We start from the raw sequence: 20356 nt of genomic DNA, 5'->3' as shown, positions 1-20356 counted from the left end.
ATTTGCTTCTGTTAAAAACATTGATCATGTAGGATCAATAAATAGTTGCTTACGTATGTGTTGGCAATTAGTAATAATAAACTGTAATAAGAGGTTTAAAATGGCTACTATGGCTTTGTTTCTCAATAACTGACGTGAAATGGAAATTTCGAGAAGAATTATGTTGCTTCCCGATTGGTTGATTGAGGTTATGTAAATATAGTACGTCGAGATTTAGTACGTCGTAAATTAATAGTGTATGGTGTCATATTGGGTCCATTATGAAAAACAGTGGCAATTTATGGTGTATATAAAGACAAAGTTAAGTAGACAGTTTCATTCCGATTTCTGGAGTCATTCATACTTTTTTGGCTCCTGATGTAATTAATTCAGACGTGTTTTATTTTGTACTTAGATATTAATCGCGAGGAAAAACATTTTTTGGACAGTTCAGTGGTTATAGAAAGTGTTGATTATTTGGACAATAATATTATTATGGAACTGTTATAAATTAGTTTGAATTATTCCGGACAACAATATCTTGACGACGTCAAGGTTCTTGGAGGAACAGTTGATTTGCGAAATTGATAATTATAAACACTTTTCATATATATAGGATATTTTATAGACCTTTATAAGGATAAATTTGGATTTGCCTCATTGTGCTTAAGTTCTTCTCACATTTGTTAATCATTAAATTGTTTTGCTGAGTTTTAAAATACTTGCTAGTTTCGCTTCTTTTCGGTTATGTATGTTTTTGACAATAAAGTCGTAACAATAGTTTGAGCACAAATGATTCAGTCTTTCTGACAAAAATGGCATGAAAACGGTCTCGTTATATATTAATTTGTCTTAAAATTCACGAAGAAAGAGATTTGTTTTCAAAACTGTTCTGTTATCTCAAACCCTCTATTGCAAAGTTACAAACCATCTTTGCCACCACTAACTGAACAATTCTCCAGCACGTTGCCACTTTTTTGACCGTAATATTTAATATAATCCAATAAAAGTTGTGCTATATTTTGTTGCAGACATTTCTCGTACTTCATAATTATGTAATATTTCTTCTCTTTTATAACTTTTGTTTACTTCAGAATATTCATTGCATTGTGACATAATGTAATATTTTTGAACCCAAAAAATCTAGTATTACCTCCGATTGTTTATTCGTGATCGGATTATATTGATGAGCGTTGATGTGATTAGTATCTCCATAGTTTGGTGAGGTAGACTACAATACTGAGCGGTTTTATTATTCTCATATGCCACCTATTTATGGCATGATTCGTATATGCCACACACCCGAGATTAGCTTTCATTAATACAAGTCTTGTTCTGTTTTGTTCTGTTCTATTCATTATCCAGACTCTCTTCGTCCAAAAAGAGGCGTCGCCGGCCATTCGTTCTACAATATGCCATGAGTTCCTTATAAAGTAGCTAATCGTCTTGCAGCTAATCTCTCACAACGTTATAATATGGAATTGTATTAGGACACTTTGTGCATTTCAAGTACACTCGTATGAGAATAGTTTGATGCATGCTGATTTGCAAGTAGACTTTTAACGGCACATTCAATATATTACTGGATATATTATGCAATGGAAATGCTAGTCGCTCGCCTTTCCAATATCGCAATGAGGAATCGGACCTGGGCTGATTTAAGCGGCCCCGGCATGACGATTTCTAGCATTAGCATTGAATTTTAAGTGTATATATGCAATTGCCATGGAAATTTACCCTTTGCTCCTGAAACAGATTTAAAGCGGAGAAAGTACAATAGAGGGATTACAATCATGCTTGTACAATCCCAAATTTAGTACTTTTATTACTTTGTCATTTTGATAGTACATCCACAAAGGAAAAAAGCAACTTTTTCCTTCGTATTGTTGACGAATCATTCTTGTGCAGAGACATCGAAGCCACAAATTGAATTTAGGAAAATGGAAGAACATGGCTTTATGTTCAAGTATAAAATGAATATAGACTGTATAATGAAGGTTTCTTAGTGATAGTATTTATTGCTAAACTTCCACTAACACAGACTGGGTCTTTACATTTACAGCATCAGCTAATTCAGTTATTATACTTAAACAGAAATAATGCACGACACATGTTTAAAACAACCACCATATTTCAACTAATTCCGAGTTATTAATGTTAGATGTTATTGTATTATCAAGGAAAGGCGCTGATAAAATGACAAGCTACTTACACAGAAAACAATATTTTTTTAAAACAAATATGGCACGAACAGTATGAACCGTCCTTGCTTAACAGTAATTATCACAATGTTCGACACAACAATTACAGAATTGACAGTAAATGTCTCGACAACATCAGCTGTAGCAAATTATTGCATTAATGACCACAGCTTAAAGAGTCACGGGTATATATCACAGTGGCCGGCAAATAACAGTTTTCTAACATTAAATAAAGGTTGTTTAAATTTTTGGTACGCTGATAAGAAATGTCATATAATTAAGGTAGTAATTTATTAAGCAATAATTAATAGTAATATATATTTTTGACAGTGATGGGCCAAATAAAACTTGTACAGTAATTAAACAATTTTATAAAATATTCCTATAATTCGTGAATTTTAACACAGTGAAACGTTGTCATCCGTGAAATTTTATTCCATGAAAGTATCACAGTTTCGTAATCAGTAATTATTATAGTTTGGCATGGGAACCAGCATGTGTTAGTACATGCTGGAGCAAACGTTCTGTAGTTATTCTTACCGAAGCTGTTGAAGTATTTCAAGCTCACAGCAACAACGATTTAACTGTAACATACATCGACTGAAATGACTGGAAATCATTTATGAAAATGTTCAAGGGCAAATATATTCGTGATAATTCATCACAAATATACGTGGTAGATAACAATAATCTTTGAATAAACCTATTACACGTTTCATGCTAGAATAGTCCATTATAACCAAACAAAAACAAAAGAAAACCAATCTCAATGGATAAATGCAAATTAACTTTCCATTATCCGTAGAAAGAGAAGATCAATACAAAATTACGTATGGGTATTTCTTATAAAAATATATGTATATAACAAAACTCTACAATTCCTAGAGGGACCAAAACCGTTCATTCTTATCAACTTGTATTTCGTATCGAGCATACAATTCCTGGAGGGGGTACTGGAGATCAGCAATAACGATAAAAATGGTAATGACTTCAATAAACATGATTTGACTTACATCTCTTTGCAGATATGTAATAGAGGGTGTAATAAGATTCACTTTCTAGCGTTTTGGGAGTTGTTAAATTAATAATGGTCGTTTATTCAGGGTGGGATGGAACTGAGATTTTGGTAAATACGTGTGAACACATAAAATTACGAGAATGTTAGCAAAATGAATATATGAAATTTCGTTCGTTATTTTGAATCTACACTCGTAGTTTTACACATTTCATAGATTATGTTCTGTTAGAAACGCTTGATCCAGTAAGTCACAGTCGAGATAATGTTTCATTTACATAAATTCTGCATGGGCCATGTGGAACTAATTAATATATAAGTTCATTTGAACACAACCTTTCTTTCTGTCAGTCACTGTTTATGCACTGTAACCCGTGATCAGAGGTATATTTTGATCAAATAAATTGATTCGTCAATATGTGACCTTACTCGCGTGGAGCAATACAATACGCTCTCCGTTAAGGGGGCCATGAAATATAATCTATGTTATTAAGGACATTGTCTTTCAATCATCCGTTTCTCCTATTATATGGTGGAATGTTATCAAACTTTGGAATTTGATTTTTTCTTTCTATATTGTTCTCTTTATGTAAGTACACAGAACATTGAATGTTTTAGTGCATCCCGATTCCCATCCCACGTACCTGAACAAACTAAGACATGCAGTTTTGATTACGGTAATGTTCATTTATATATATATATATATATATATATATATATATATATATATATATATATATATATATATATATATATATATATATATATATATATAGATAGATAGATAGATAGATAGATAGATAGATAGATAGATATGAGAGCCGCTGCAGGAAGTGTCTATTTTAATAACATTAATAATATTTGTTTGATCAGTAAAAGTCACAAATGATCTTTTTTAATTGTCCTGACAACTGAACGATATAGCAGCTGATGAACCATGATTGCATAGATTATGTGCCCCCGTCTTTATGGTGTCAAGTATTCCCTGTTGATTTCCCATGTGTGTTTCTTGAGCTAACAGACCATCACCCTTATCATAAAAATCTGGAACATAATTTGTGTATTGCGTTTGTCCGACCTTATTTGTGTTTAAGGCACGGAGTTCATCACCGAGATTGTCTTATACAACAGAACACTGAATTGTACTTCCAACCAGAGGGGCTACGGAAAGTTTCGTATAATCATGTTTTGAACCAAGAAGGTAATGAAGCTGTCCACTGCAATTTCGTTCCACTTGATGTCGAATCTTTGCGTCAGAATTATGGGATTAAAAGACTGTAGTATGCACTGATACATAATCTTTCCAAGGATCAATTAGATATGGCACGAATACCAACTCGAATCCTTTTTTTTTTTTTTAATAGCACGTGAAGACCTTTAGTCACTGACTACATAACCGGCTGTGAAAAACACCCAGGGATTTGTTTCTACAACCAGGAAGTAGTATTCACCTACAAGTACACCCAGTTGCATTATCCGACCATTATGGTGCACCAACATTGATCAAAGCAAGAAGAAAAAGATCTCGATTGTTTCTTAGCATGGGCACACCTATGCATATACAAGTTTTATTGGGTAGAGACGAGACTGGTCATTTCAGAAACGATTCAGTGGTGCTAATGGTTTGTTTTTATATGAACATGGTACTAGGCCCCGTAGCTCACAATCACTAGAGACTTCAATATTCCTCAGGTAGAGACTTTATGTAACTGTTTCACATTTATACTTGTAATTGGCTTCATGTATGTGTGCATGTTGTACCTGACGAAGTTTAGATTTCACAGCAATTATTATACCTGTCACATGATTTACAGAAGAACTTTGATAGCCCCCAGTGTCACAGAGGTTAAAACAATATTTAATGCATGACAACAACTGAAAAAAAGGTCACAATAGGAACCACATTGATCATGAAATATAAACAACCGTATTGGTTGTAGATGCTATTTGTTGAATCATAGCATCAAACACCGTTGTTTTTGGAATTGATGCAATTCTGAATACAACAACGTTTACAGATATATCAGTTAAATTTGCTATGAGGGCCTTTTATCAATGATGACCGGTGTGGCAACGCAATACCTTTATTGCAACTGCATTCAGTCAAGAATGTGTTCGAGACTAAGCAAGATTAATAAACACTTAGATCACTATTGAGTGCAAAAGAATTAGCATAGGCGAGTTTGAAATGGTGCTGTTGGAGATGCAAAACCATTGACGACCTCATTTCGAGGTACGAAACGGAGGTGTTAGAGGAATAAACAGGTGATTGATTAGAGACAGTGAAAGTTCCGCACCACATATCCATCAGATTTTTTCCGACATCTTTTACATGACCAATGAGTGAAATCGTCTTAGCTACGTACCCATTCTCCACAAAAATCGTTCACATATGTTTGCATAAAGTATCCTTTTTGTTATATTGTTTATCAAATACAATGTTTGCATGGTCTATTAAATATAATGTTGATTGCTCCAGAAAGACCCTGCAACTAATTTACAGAAAAGTCAAGGTTTGTTGAGTCAATTAAATACAAAGTTGATCACTCCAGAAAGACCCTGCAATTAATATACAGAAAATGCAGATACATGCATGGCTTGTTGAGTCAATTAAATACAACGTTGATCACTCCACAAAGACTCTTCAGCTAATTTACGGGACATACAGATACATCCAAGGTCTTTTTAGTCAATTAAATACAACATTGATCACTCCAGGAAGACCTTGCCACTAATTTACATACAATTCAAATGCGTACAAGGTTTAATGAGTCAATTAAATACAACGTTCATCACTCCAGAAAGATCTTGCCACTAATTTACTGTAAATTCAGATACATACAAGGTTTGTAGAGTCAGTTAAATACAATGTTGATCACTCCAGAAAGACCGTGCAACAAATTTACAGAATATTCAGATACATACGATGTTTGTTTGGTCAATTAAATACAACGTTTATCACTCTAGAAAGACCTAGCTACTAATTTACAGAATATTCAGATACATACGATGTTTGTTTGGTCAATTAAATACAACGTTCATCACTCCAGAAAGACCTAGCTACTAATTTACAGAATATTCAGATACATACAAGGTGTGTTGAGTCAATTAAGTACAAAGTTGATCACTCCAGAAAGACCCAGCTACTAATGTACAGAAACGTCAGATACATACAAGGTTTGTTGAGTCAATTAATTACAACGTTGATCACTCTAGAAAGACATTGCCACTAATTTATATAAAATTCAGATATATACAAGGTTTGCCGAGTCAGTTAAATTCAACGTTGATCACTCTAGAAAGACACAACTACTAATTTACAGAAAATTCAGATACATACAAGGTTTGTTGAGTCCATTAAATACAACGTTGATCACCCCTGAAAGACCTTGCCACTAATTTACAGAAATTTCATAGACATACAAGGTTTGTTGAGTCTATTAAATACAACGTTGATCACTCCAGAACGACCTTGCCACTAATTTACAGAAAATTCAGATACATGCAAAGTTTGTTGAGTCAATTAATTACAACGTGGATCCCTCCAGAAGGACCTTGCAACTAATTTACAGAAAATTCAGATACATACAAAGTTTGTTGAGTCAAATAAAAAGTTGATCACTCCAGAAAGACCTTGCAGTTAATGTACAGAAAATTCAAACACTTTACTCTTCCACACACCTGCAATTGCATCTTTTCGATCATATTGCATTACTCATTTAACCACATGTGTGTGAATTTTAAAAGTATCAAACATTTTTAAAAACTAACATATCGAAATTTTAAGAAACATTCTATTACTGATGAAAAGCACTCCCACTTTTATGTTATCTCCAGTACCAGGAAGGAAACCTAGCGTTAAAACTATAGCAATCCGAATAATAGGATTTTGCAATTCTATTATCGACGGTAAACGGGCTAAACAATCAAGACTCCTCTGTCAAATACATGTTTATACGAGAGCAATCCTAAAACTAATACTTATAAATGGATGAATAGCAAACGAAACAATCTGTTAACTTTTGCAAGTCCAGTACACCTATATTATGATCATATTAATAATTCAAAAAGGTTCAAAGCGCATGATAACGGAAACATTAAAAAAGATTCAAATAGAAAATTGACAATATTAAGGAGAATATATGCAGAGCTACTTATTACTGTAGGAATATGTATTTATCATTGATCACATGTAGGATTTTTAATTACAGACTAAAAGGTGAACCTGGTCGTTGTGACACCAAAATGTGTTACATATATCTATATTTTCTTTAACTTCTGGTATATCATTTTGTTTAATTTTCATATTTGTATTCATGGTTTTAAAAAGTATAGAATATCATTTATAAAAAAATGTGTGTGTAATTTGGCTCTGTTAAAAACATAAATCACGTAGGATCAAAACATAGTTGTTTACGTATGTGGTGCCTATATTAATAATACAATTGCAATAATAGGCTTAAAATGGCGCCAATGGCAAAGCTTATCAATAACGGATGGGATATGGAAGTTTCGAGAAGAATTATTTGGCTTCCCGATTGGTTGCTTGATGTCATGTGAATATAGTACGTCGAAATTTAGTACGTCGTAAATCAATAGTATATGGTGTCATATGGGGTCCATTATTAAATATAGTGGCAATGTATGGTGTATATAAGGACAAAATTAAGTATTCAGTTTCATTCCGATTTCTGAAGCCATTCACACTTTTGTTACTCCTGATGTAATTAATTCAGACATATTTTGTTTTTGAACTTAGATATTATTCGCGAGGAAAAACATTTGTTTGGACTGTTCAGTGGTTATAGAAAGTGCTCATTATTTCGACAATAATATTATTCTGGAACTGTTGTAAATTATTTGAAATAATTCTGGACAACCATTTATTGACGACGTCGAGGTTGTTGGAGGACCAGTTCATTTGTGAAATTGAAAATTATAAGGACTTTTCATATGTTTAGGACTTTCGTAGAAATTTTTAATAGCAAATTTGGATTTGCCTCATTTGTACTTAAGTTTATCTCACATCTTTCAATCATTAAATTGTTTGCTGAGTTTTATAACAATAAACGTGTTACTTTCGCTTCTTTTCGGTTACGTATGTTTTTGACAATAAAGTCGTAACAACAGTTTGAGGACAGATTATGCAATCATTGTGACAAAAATGGCATAAAAACGATCTCGTTATATATTAATTTGTCCTAAAATTCACGAAAAGAGAGATTTGTTTTCAAAACTGTACTGTTACCTCAAACCCTCTATTGGAAAGATACAAACCATTTTTGCCACTACTAACTGCACAATTCTCCAACACGTTGCCACTTTTTTCACTGTAATATTTAATATAATCCAATAAATGTTGTGCTATTTTTTGTTGCGGACACTTCTCGTACTTAATAATTATATAATATTTCTTCTCCTTGACAACTTTTGTACACTTCAGAATATTCATTGCGTTGTGATATAATAATGTTATATTTTTGTACCCAAATAATCGTATTACCTCCGATCGGTTATTCTTGATCTGATTTTATTGATGAACATTGACGTGATTTGTATTTCCATAGTTTGGTGAGATAACCTACAATACTGAGCGGTTTCAGTATTATCATATGCCACCTATTTGTGGTATGAGTCGTATATACTACACGCCGGAGATTTGCATTTAATAATTCAAATTTTGTTCTGTTTTGTTCTGTTCTTTTTATCATGTAGACTCTCTTCTTCCAAAGAGAGGCGTCGCGGGCCGTTCGTTTCTACAATATGTCCTGCGTTCCTTGTAAAGTAGATTATCATCTTGCAGCTAATCTCTCACAAGCTTATGATATGGAATCGTACTAAGACACTTTTTGCATTTCAAGTACACTCGTATGAGAATAGTTTGATGCACGCTGGTTTGGAAGTAGACTTTTAACGGCACCTTCAATATATTACTGGATATATTATGCAATGGAAATGCGAGTTGCTTGCCTTTCCAAGGTCACAATGAGGCATTTGACCCGGGCTGATTTAAGCTGCCCCGGAATGACGATTTCTACGCTTATTAGCATAGTGTTTTAAGTGTATATATACATTGTGGAACTGTGTGCACGAAGAGTATTGAAATATATTTGTTTGAACTCACTTTAAAAAAGGTAATTGCCTGGGAGATTTAAGCTTCGCTCTTGAAACAGAGATAAAACAGAGAAAGTACAATGGAGGGATTACAAACAATCATTCTTGTACAATCCCAATATTAATGATTTTATTACTTTTTCATTTTGATTGTGCATCCTTGTCCTTCGTATTGTTGATAAATCATTCGTGTGCAGAGACATCAAAGCCACAAATTGAATTGAATTTAAGAAAATGAAAGAACATGGATTTATGTTCAAGTATAAAGTGAGAATATAGACTATATAATGAGTTTCTAAAGACAGTATTTATTACGAAACTTCCACCACCAGAGTTTGGGTCTTTACATTTAGAGGATCATCTAATTCAGTCATTTTACTTAAACAGAAATAATGCACGACACATGTTTAAGACAACCACCATATTTCAACTAATTCCAAGTTATAAATGTTAGATTGTATTGTTTTATCAAGGAAAAGCGCTAATAAAATGACAAGCTACTTACACAAAAAAAAATATATTTTTAAACAATATGACATAAACTGTTTGAACTGTTCTTGCTTAACACTAATTATCACAATGTGCGAAATTACAATTGCAGAATCGACAGTAAATGTCACGACAACAATACATTTTATTACACATTAAATGTCTCGACAACATCAACTGTAGCAAATTATTGCATTAACAACCACAACTTAAAGAGTCACAAGTAAATTTTACAGTGGCCGGCAAATAACAGTTTTCAAACACCAAATTAAGGTTGTGTAAGTCTTTGGTATGCTGATAACAAATGTCATATAATTAACGTATCAATTTGTTAAGCTATAGTAACATTAATATACACATATATTTTTGACAGTGATGGGCCAAATGAAACTTATACAGTAATTAAAACCTTTTTATAAAATTATCATAGAATTCGTGATTTTTAACAGAGTGAAACGTTGTCATCCGTGAACTTTTCTTCCATACAATTATTACAGTTTGGTCATCAGTAAATATGCACTCTAGTTTGGCATGGGAACCCGCATGTGTTAGTACATGCTGGAGCAAACGTTCTACAGTTATTCTTACCGAAGCTGTTGAAGTATTTCACGCTTACGGCAACAACGATTTAACTGTAATAATTCATCACAAATATACCTGGTAGATAACAATACTCTTTAAATAAACTTATTACACTTTGCATGCTAGCATAGACCATTGTAACCACAAAAAAGAAAAGGAAAACCAATCTCAATGGATAAATGTAAATTAACTTTCCATTGCCCATAGAAAGAGAAGATCAATACAAAAATGCATATAGCTATTTCTTATAATGATATATGTATATAACTAAATTCTACAAATCCTAGAGGGACCAAAACCATCCATTCTAATAAACCTGTATTTCGTACGGAACGTACAATTCTTGGAGGGGGTACTGGCGAACATAATATAAGGATAAAAATGGTAATGACTTCAATAAACATGATTTGATTGATATCTCGTTGCAGATATGTAATAGAGGGTGTAATATGATTCACTTTCTAGCAGTGCGGGAGTTGTAAAATTGATAATAATTGTTTTTTCAGGGTGGGATGGAACAGAGATTTTGGCAAATACAAGTGAACACATAAAATTGCGAGAATGTTAGCAAAATGAACATATGAAATTTTATTTTGAATCTACACGCGTTGTTTTACAAATTTTGATAGATTATGTTCTGTTAGAAACGCTTGATCCAGTAAGTCACAATCCAGATAATGCTTCATTTACATACATTCTGCATGGGCCATGTGGAACTAATTAATATTTAAGTTCATTCGAACACCTAACTTTTCTTTCTGTCAGTCACTGTTTATGTTATATAACTCGTGATTAAAGGTATATTTAAATCAATTAAATTTACTCATCAATATGTGACCTTACTCGGGCAGAGCAATACAATACGCTCTCCGTTAAGGGAGACATGAAATATAATCTTAGAATCCATATATGATAAACATTGTATTGTTTTCATTCCAAATGTTGTATCTATGTCATGGTCTTTCAATCAATCGTTTCTCCTGTTATATGGTGGAATTTTATCAAACTTTGGAGACAAAAAATTGTCTTTTTCTATAGTTCTCTTTATGTAAGTACACCGAACATTTGATGTTTTAGTGCATCCCGATTCCCATCCCACATACCTTACCAAAACAAGAAATGCAGTTTTCATTAAGGTAATGTTCATATATATATATATATATATATATATATATATATATATATATATATATATACGAAAATTACATATATATATATATATGAAAGCCGCTGCAGGAAGTGTATATTTAAATAACATTAATAATATTTGTTTGATCAAAGTTACATATAATCTTTTTTAATTGTCTTGACAACTGAATGAAATAGCGGCTGATGAACCCTGATTACATTGATTATGTGCCTCCGTCTTTATGGTGTCAAGTATTCCCTGTTGATTTCCCAGGTGTGTTTCGTCAGCGAACAGACCATCACCCTTATCATAAAAATCTGGAACATAATTTGTGTATTGCGTTTGTCCAATCTTATTTGTGTTTAAGCCACTGAGTTCATCACCGAGATTGTCTTGTACTACAGAACACTTAATTGTACTTCCTACCAGAGGGGCTACAGAAATTTTCGTATAATCATGTTTTGAACCAAGAAGGTAATGAAGATTTCCACTACATTTGTAGTCCATACATATATAACTGGTATTGCCTACTTCCGCTGCACGAATACCATAAACTTGACCCGTTATGTTAACATTCGTTCCCCCATAGCTTATAACTCTCAGTTTTATAGGATTTTTATCTCGACCTTGGTAGGTAAGACGTATTCGAATAGTGCATGCGCGAAACTTATTACGTTCAAATTCTGGATACCAAACTTTAGCGAGCGTTTTTAGAAAGTCAGGATCTCTAATTACTGAAGGATCCCTAGTATCAAGCGTTTCTCTGAATGTGTATACATCTGAATCATTATTTGTTTCGAAGAATCTAAAGTGATTATTTCTTAAATCAGATGTTTCACATTGAGACTTAGTTTTATAAAATGGACCGTTATTGGATGACTTAAAAAACAGACTCAATGCCCTACCGCTGTTAGATACTCGGTATTTAATTTCTGTACTGGACGCACCATCAATTCCATGATTATCGTGAATTAAAGGATTTGCGGGAAGAAGAGCAACGTCTTTGAATGTGAATGGATCTACTTGAATGACCTCTATAAAGCCATCGTACCCGCATCTCGTTTCAAAACATTGTCGACTCGGATAAACAATAGAGCCGTGTTGATATATTGCATATTGTTGACGAGTAAATATAGGGACTGACAGTTTGATGTATCTCTCAGGAAGTTCGTCGCGATCATTGAATCTGCTATTTCTGAATACTCTTGCCTTGAAATAACAAATCTCATAGTAGGTAAATACGTCATAATTGTAAAATCTGTGTGAAAACCCAACTTCCCCAAGCCAAAAGCCAGTTTGCCGTCGGAGTCGAGTGTGATCATCTCTGGGAAATAAAGAGTTTGGGGCTCTACGCTTTGTTTTCCTTGCTTCTTCATTAGACATTAACATTTCCCACCGTCCCGTACTTGGACTAAGACCCCATATCTTGAGATCCTCTGTTAGTCTCGGGTCAGAAGAATAGATATCATTATTCAAGTACACATCTATTCCACCATCTACATTTAAGGGTAAGCCACTACTGTCCTGTAAAGACATTGTGAAAACACCTAATGTAGTCAACAATTGAACTTCCCCCTCTTCATCTACAAATTCAAATCGACCTGGTGCATTCTGCAGATCAGTTTCATTTAATGGGTCGAAATATGTTAAACTCGCTGATACTACACCTTTGTATTGTGAACCGTTGGGATAATAAAATGAATCTGGAGGTATTACAATGGAAGCAACAGGCGCTTTGCTGTCATTTGATTGCGATCCACAGTATAATGTATTTTCTATATTGGTTGATAATTCAACAGGATCTGCTTTTTGAAACATGTTGATGGCAATGTAATCAGTTCCACTGAACCCTTCAGCAATGCTCAGTGTTCGCGTACTGTCCAAAAACAGTCCATATATGTCGTCTATTGCTGTAATTGTGACCTCGCGCTCACTCGCCTCAACGGTTACTGAGAATCTTCCGTTTAGATCTGTCCTGGTAACAAGATTGCCATTATGTAAGATCTGTCCCCAAACCAAAGGTAAATTGGTACCCAAACCCCTTGCCATTCCATTCAATCTTACGGTTTTTGTACCACAAGCTTGACACGAGCAACCCTTAACAACAAATAAGGACAACGGATAGTCGCCACAATTAATGTCGACAATGTCAAAATCCGACACTCCGCAGCAGCTACTTTCTGTTTCTCCACACGTTTCTGTTGCTGATGAAACGTTTAGCCTGCAGGATTTGGCAATACATGTTCCCACTTCAAATTCTGTTATGCCGTCTGGTTGTACACAGTCATCCGGTAAACGCTGCCATTTCTGTTGGTAAGCTTCAGCACAAAAGTCAACAGAGACATCTGAAACACATCATAAAACAACCGATGTATTATGAATAGCCTACCTGCAAAATTAACAATCAAGATAACCCGTTCGCATCTTCGTTTTAACTGCATGACATATTGGCATTTTGACAGCTGTGTTAGCAACGCCTTGCGACATAAGTATATAGTTATCAAATCCATGTATATTTACACGAGAGAAAAAGACAGAGAGAGAGAGACAGAGAGAGGGAGAGAGAATAGAAACACAAATATTGACAAAGTACATTATAGTAAATCTGAGCTCCTGTCCCAACACGTTCGAGATTTGAAGATTCCATTGTCAAGCAAAACGACATAAACAACTGTTGCATTATCCAGAGGAGAATTATATACATTAATCAAATCGAGATCATACGACCCAAACAAATAACAATGATAAATGAAAAACGTATTATTATGCAAATTTATAACAAATGTCTGATGTTGTGCGAGCCCAGAATTATTATATACTGCAGATGCGAATATATGACAAGCTTAGTTTATACGTACAACTCTGGTTAATACGTTTGTTTTCAATCGGTTTCTTTAATATCAATTTCTTTAGCATAATGATCGTCCAGAGGCATTAAGTTTTTATCATTATTATTTGCATTTCCTTTTCCAGTCCAATCTCTTATAATTAAAATCAGATTAGATATGTACCTTCTCCGCTCATTGATCAATTGCAAATATTACAATTGGAACATATAGTAGTAATTCTGATACCACCTACAGATGAGACAGGTGACCCGCCATGAAGTAGGAGAATAGACTACACTAAGCTATAAATCACTTTTATGCATATAGCTAACAACTAACCTAGTTTATTCTTCTAGACCTAATGGTATAACTATTTCCAACTTGTATGTGATTTGTATTCTAATTATTCGCTGTTGTAATTTTCATTTTGATTTCGCTGTGTCATGACGTGTTTCGTTATTGTCATGTTCTTTGTGCTTGTGAGTGTTTGTGTTTGTGCTTCTATGTGTTCTTTATTGTCCTCCGTCGAAGAGCTTGTTTGGTTATGAAAATATACAGTACTTCAGAACAAAACTTATACGAGTTTGAAATAATGGCCAAGTCAGCGAAATACTGTATCAGTAATAATGTTAAATGGAATAGATCTCAACAATAGGACAGATGGAACTCATTTTTCGCTACTGACACATATGGCTTATGCCACGAATGGAATTTCTGTATGCGTGCCACTTTCGACATTAAGATGCATCCTCATAAGTACAGAGATGCGATCTTGTTCTATTTTTCATATTTTTGTAGTTTTTGGATTACGTTTCCAAGTTGAAAGCCTTACAAAACCTTCAATCTGACAAACCGATAGTTCTCAGATTTTATAGAAAAATTAAGTTCTCATACAGTCTGGGAAAATACTATGTAATACTGGCTGCCGGGTCACATCGCTATCACAGCTAATGAAAGGGCAGAAAAAAAGAGTCAAAGATACGCTGCAGTCACATGAATCCGAATTTAAGATTACTTATACTGACTACAAGCACTGTATAAATCAACATGTTGGTAATACACAGAATATCATGTTAAATGGTACCTCTGCAGACAAACAGTTGAACATGAAAGCTACAATTCATAAGTGACATCCATTATAAAACAAACGCACAGAGATGATATGATATTGTGCCAAGATCGCATGGGATACACGAATCTGAATGATGCATATCGCCTGAAGGGTAAACCGTGATCATACGGCATATCATATAGTATCCACCAACAGTGGAGCTCATTCCGTGCCGTGCTTATTTCCATCCTTTCAGAGACACGTATTTTGTCGTACACTGCTTGAAATCAATATGTGAGGAATTACCAACTGATACAATCTTGGAGCTTGTAACAGAATGTGGTTTAGGCAGCAAATTTAAATCAACTTTTAAAGATTTTAATTGTGTTACCATTATTTATGTTTTTATACATTTGCATGTTTCATACTTTATCATTTTGTACTAAATGTTTGTATTTACCTAGAAGATGTTATCCTTCAAGCATTTTTGCAACTCGGTTTCACAATTATCGAACTTTAGCCTGTTGTTAGTACTAAAGTTATCTTTTATGAAAAGTTGCCGCAAAACAGCGAAATATACATAGATACTTTTTGAGAATTCGGCAAACACCATTGTGCCATGCAATTACTGAACATCTAACGGTGGTATGACCTAGAGCAGGTTGTAGGTATGAGCAAAACTAAATAAACTTTGTGCGCGTTTGGTAGCTGTATGGGTCATTTTGCTTAGTTGATCAATTGTTATTGAAGTCGATTTTATTATTAGCTCTTTGCTAATTTAACGGAAATAAGTGAATAATTTAAATAGGAATCTTCCAGGGAACCAATCACAGTTTGAATTAATGAATGCTACGCATAATCATGTAGGTTCCTATACATGAAGCACCAGAACAATACTGATAATAATAATAATAATAATAATAATAATAATGATAACGGAATGAAATTCAAAAAGATGAAATAATAATAATAATAATAATAATAATAATAATGGAATGAAATTTAAAAAAACGTTGAAATAAGGCAACATGTTGTATGATTCATATTTACAAAAGGTATCAACAGCAACAACAACGACAACAACAACAACAACAACAATAACAGCAAACAACTTATAAGATTTGGAAGAAGACAATTCCAAGTAGATTCAGAGACGCGTCTCTCTCTACGAAGTCTGACAGAACCTTATCTGCGTTCACATGGCAGTATTAACAGTTGCATTGTGGATAATGGTGATAATAACATTTCAGTTATGGATAAATAAAATGGGATTGAAGAAGTCTCGTCAAAATGCATATAAATTTAGTTTATGTAAATAAGGAAAAATGAAAGAAACATTTAAAACAAATCACATTTCATGTAGGAATACACCTCTATCGAACAATACTTTCGCATGATCGGAATAAGGGGAACTTACAACTTATCAGATGGTAAAGACAAAAAACTGATAAAATAAAAATAATGGTGTAATTCTAAACATTATACGCATAACACCGTTTAGTACGACTAAATACGATATGTGACAAAAATGAGTTGGTGCCATGGTCGCACATTACACTTTAATAGATTAACAAAAACGTTACCAAAATATAACACTTGACAGTTTAAAAAAAAACAAAAAAAAACAAAAACAAAAACAATATTCACCTCTCTACCCTTAACTATCTCTCTACAATGAAACTTGCCTTAGCAACTCTTGCATATATTGGAATTCAGCCAATAAATGAACACATTGTGCAATTATATTCTTCACTTTATATGCCAATTTTGCAGGAATGTAATGGATACTATTTGAAGCAAGACAAAACAATTGTAGTCTAACTAGTGTCCTTAATAAATAAATTTCACGTTATATATTTATTCATGTTTATACCTCTGACAGAAAGGGTTGCAACAGCTGACTTCCTTGCTCCAGCATCACTGTTAGCCCGGCACACGTACTCTCCGGAGTCATTGGCGGTAAGGTTAGTCAGCTGGAGATGGGTACCATTAGGGTACATGGAATTGCTGAGTAGAATGCCATCTTTAAGCCTGAGAAATAGTGTTGTTACATGATATATTATGATCACTTTTTAGATGTACTTTGTTGAAAATTTGCTAAAGTATTTCTTTAAAGTGTTGCTAAATGTAATTCTGCAAATCTATAGAATTATGTTTAGACAGATTTTATATAAAATCCAACTGTGCCTTTTCAAAGTAACGATGTCAATATCCGTAATTCTTCACCAATATTTAATGCATGAATTCACATTTTAATCTGTCGTAAAGACCTAGTTGCATACGGGAATCTTTGATTCGACTTATATTTACGACAGTGCGATTAGACTTGCATGTGAGAAAAGTCTATTATTCGACTTATATATGCATGTGAGTCTTTGGTTCGAATTATGTGATGAATCGTTTGTTCCCTTGTGTTATTTCCTATATTTAATAGATTGTTTTGAAAACAATGTGCCACATCTAATGTATATAAATAAAAAATTTCTCAAAATAATTTAATACCTAATATTACAACCTTAAAATAAAGACTGCAGCTTATTTCTTTAGGCAGAACGGTGAATTCGTTCGTTGGAAATGTAAGAAAGCATGAAGAAAAAGATATCGATTTTCAAATAAATTACCTAAGTTGAATATGAATAAAAGACAGCAATGAGTCGCAGCAAACTACTTTATACAGTTGATGATGAATTACAAAGTCGACAAAACACAAATTTCCCTGATTGTTTTCTAATAGTGATGATGACCAATTAACTCAACAAGTTTATACTGCAAGTATATAACACTGATGATAAAAAGGATTACAGCATATTCGGTTAAGAACAATGTTACATTACATGAATTATATCTACCATGAACAATGAATAAATCAAATCAGTAATCAGCTAGCGTAAGACGAGTAAAGACCCGGTGTCAATTTACAATAATGCTACTTGAAAGACTGCTAGAAATATCTCAATTAAAACGTTCAAACTCAAATATGTTCTCAACAAGTTAGTTTTCTTGGATTGAACGTTTTGTAATCATTTTGCGTCTGTATTACTGAATATCCCATGCAGTATCTCTTCATTCGTAACCATTATTAATAAACATCTTGTGTTCGACTTAAATAGTCCATTCATTTCATGTTCTAATTTGAAACTGAAATATATAAACATTCAAAGATGTATGAATATCTTTCATTTTGTCTGAACTATGTTTGATAAACGATTTATGCAAGGCAGTTATTTGGCAAATAATAAATAAACATTCTAAGATAAATATCTCAAATGTTTAAGTGACCTGGAACAGGAAAATATCCTATGAAACTGAAGTGATTTCGTAAATGTATTGATCTGAGCCTTTTCACTAATGTCGTGTAATCAAATGCATCCGTTACGATCTAATATTAACTACATAAATTTACTGAAGCTTTCATGCCTTGTTATTGAATATTAGGTGCTTCGTTCTTGAAGGAGTTGAATTAAACAGTTATATAATTACACAATAAAAAGCCTTTTACGAACTACCCTAAGTTATATTTCATCGTCGTTGGTTACGTATGTGCCTGTCCTGATATGAACCATAGAGAGAAAAAATATAAATATATCAGGAACATGTCATGAATAGACCTATAGAAACAATGTCAACGTCATAGGGTGAAAGGAATATAACACAGCTTTGCATGTCAATTTAAGTTTTAGCTTATATTGACCGATGTTTGTCTATATAATTCAGTACCTCTGTGTATGAACTTTGCAATAAGAGGACATAGGCTTAATTACAAGTACTGTGTGCCAGTTACCGAATCATTTAATGTCGGGAGAAAGCTCACTAGAGCTTATATTTCATTGTTGTTCTAATTTTCGCCTGCGTTAAATGTACCTATTATTATACTTATGTTTACTGAAGGAAGATGACGATAATGATCATCGTCATTTTTGTCAAATATTGTCGCCTTTAAATTAATACTTTTCAAACATAGAATTTAGCTCAAAATTACTTCAGTGTACTTCTATGTGACACACACTCCATTTAAAGGCTTTGAGAAATGATACCAACAGTATATTAAAAGATTACTTCTTTCGCAACGAATAGTCGCGCATTTTGATTTAATTGCATGTAGGTTAAACAGCTCCTCTCCACATTAAATAATAACCAAGCTTCAGCCGTCTCATTCAGAGCTTTTTTATCGAATACATTGAAATGTTAGACACATTGCACACTTACATAGATTCATCTATATTGCAAGGTTCAATGTCACTACGATCCAAGCACATTATAAATTCGTTTATAATACAACAGAACGGACAAGCAATATGATATTTTATCTGAAATGGACAGCCATATTAAAGGCATTTATATGTCAAAAATAAAAAAATGGAACTTACCATTCGTAGTATTTTATTTCAGGCTTCCCAAAAGCTTCACAACAGATGGTTGCGCCCTCTCCTTTAAGTCGGTACTTTGAAGTTGGATTGACGGTAAATTGAGGTAAAACTAAAATACAAGAGTTTAACATTCAATTTCTTTTCAAAGAAGCAAACTCATTACACTGGTGATTTGGTGCATGTGCATTTTGTATGGAAAGAAAATGCAAAGATTATTCCACGGATATCTCACTCTAGATTCCACTATCAAGGAGATGTATGTCCTGATTTCAAAAGTTTCAGACAAACTTACGTACTAGAATATTAAGTCCTAAAGCTGCTAATGAAACTCTCCTGCTTCTACAAAAAAAAGTTATGATAAGACACTATTGTTTTTCCATATGTAGTTCCAATAGGCCACCTAGATGCCTCCGAGGAACAGTTATGATACAAATGTACAGATTCCTCATATGATACTTTGACAAACCGAAACAAACACACACACACACACACACACACACACACACACACATACACACACGTACATGCACACACAAACACACACACACACACAAACACACACACAAACTTACCTATGGTTTGCATTCTGATTTCTAAATGT

General features: G+C 33.5%; 1 protein-coding gene across 1 annotated transcript in view; it reads right to left on the bottom strand.

The window, feature by feature from the left end:
• Positions 1-10705: 10705 nt before the first annotated feature.
• The window catches only part of LOC149793807 (cartilage intermediate layer protein 1-like), a 14240-nt gene continuing 4589 nt past the window's right edge, over positions 10706-20356 (bottom strand). The window contains exons 6-9 of the mRNA XM_089966465.1: positions 20328-20356; positions 19756-19864; positions 17262-17419; positions 10706-13854 (exon numbers count right to left, since the gene is read on the bottom strand). The exon at positions 20328-20356 is cut by the window's right edge and continues 262 nt beyond it. Coding sequence (XP_089822591.1) covers positions 11678-13854; positions 17262-17419; positions 19756-19864; positions 20328-20356 — 2473 coding nt within the window. The 3' untranslated portion in view covers positions 10706-11677. The remainder of the gene's footprint in view (positions 13855-17261; positions 17420-19755; positions 19865-20327) is intronic.

The sequence above is a fragment of the Sinohyriopsis cumingii genome, chromosome 8 (genome assembly GCF_028554795.1).
Source record: "Sinohyriopsis cumingii isolate HCF-2022 chromosome 8, ASM2855479v2, whole genome shotgun sequence".
Taxonomy (NCBI): Eukaryota; Metazoa; Mollusca; class Bivalvia; order Unionida; family Unionidae; genus Sinohyriopsis; species Sinohyriopsis cumingii.
Note: the sequence above shows the minus strand (reverse complement) of the source record. Positions and strands in the feature narration are given on the sequence as shown.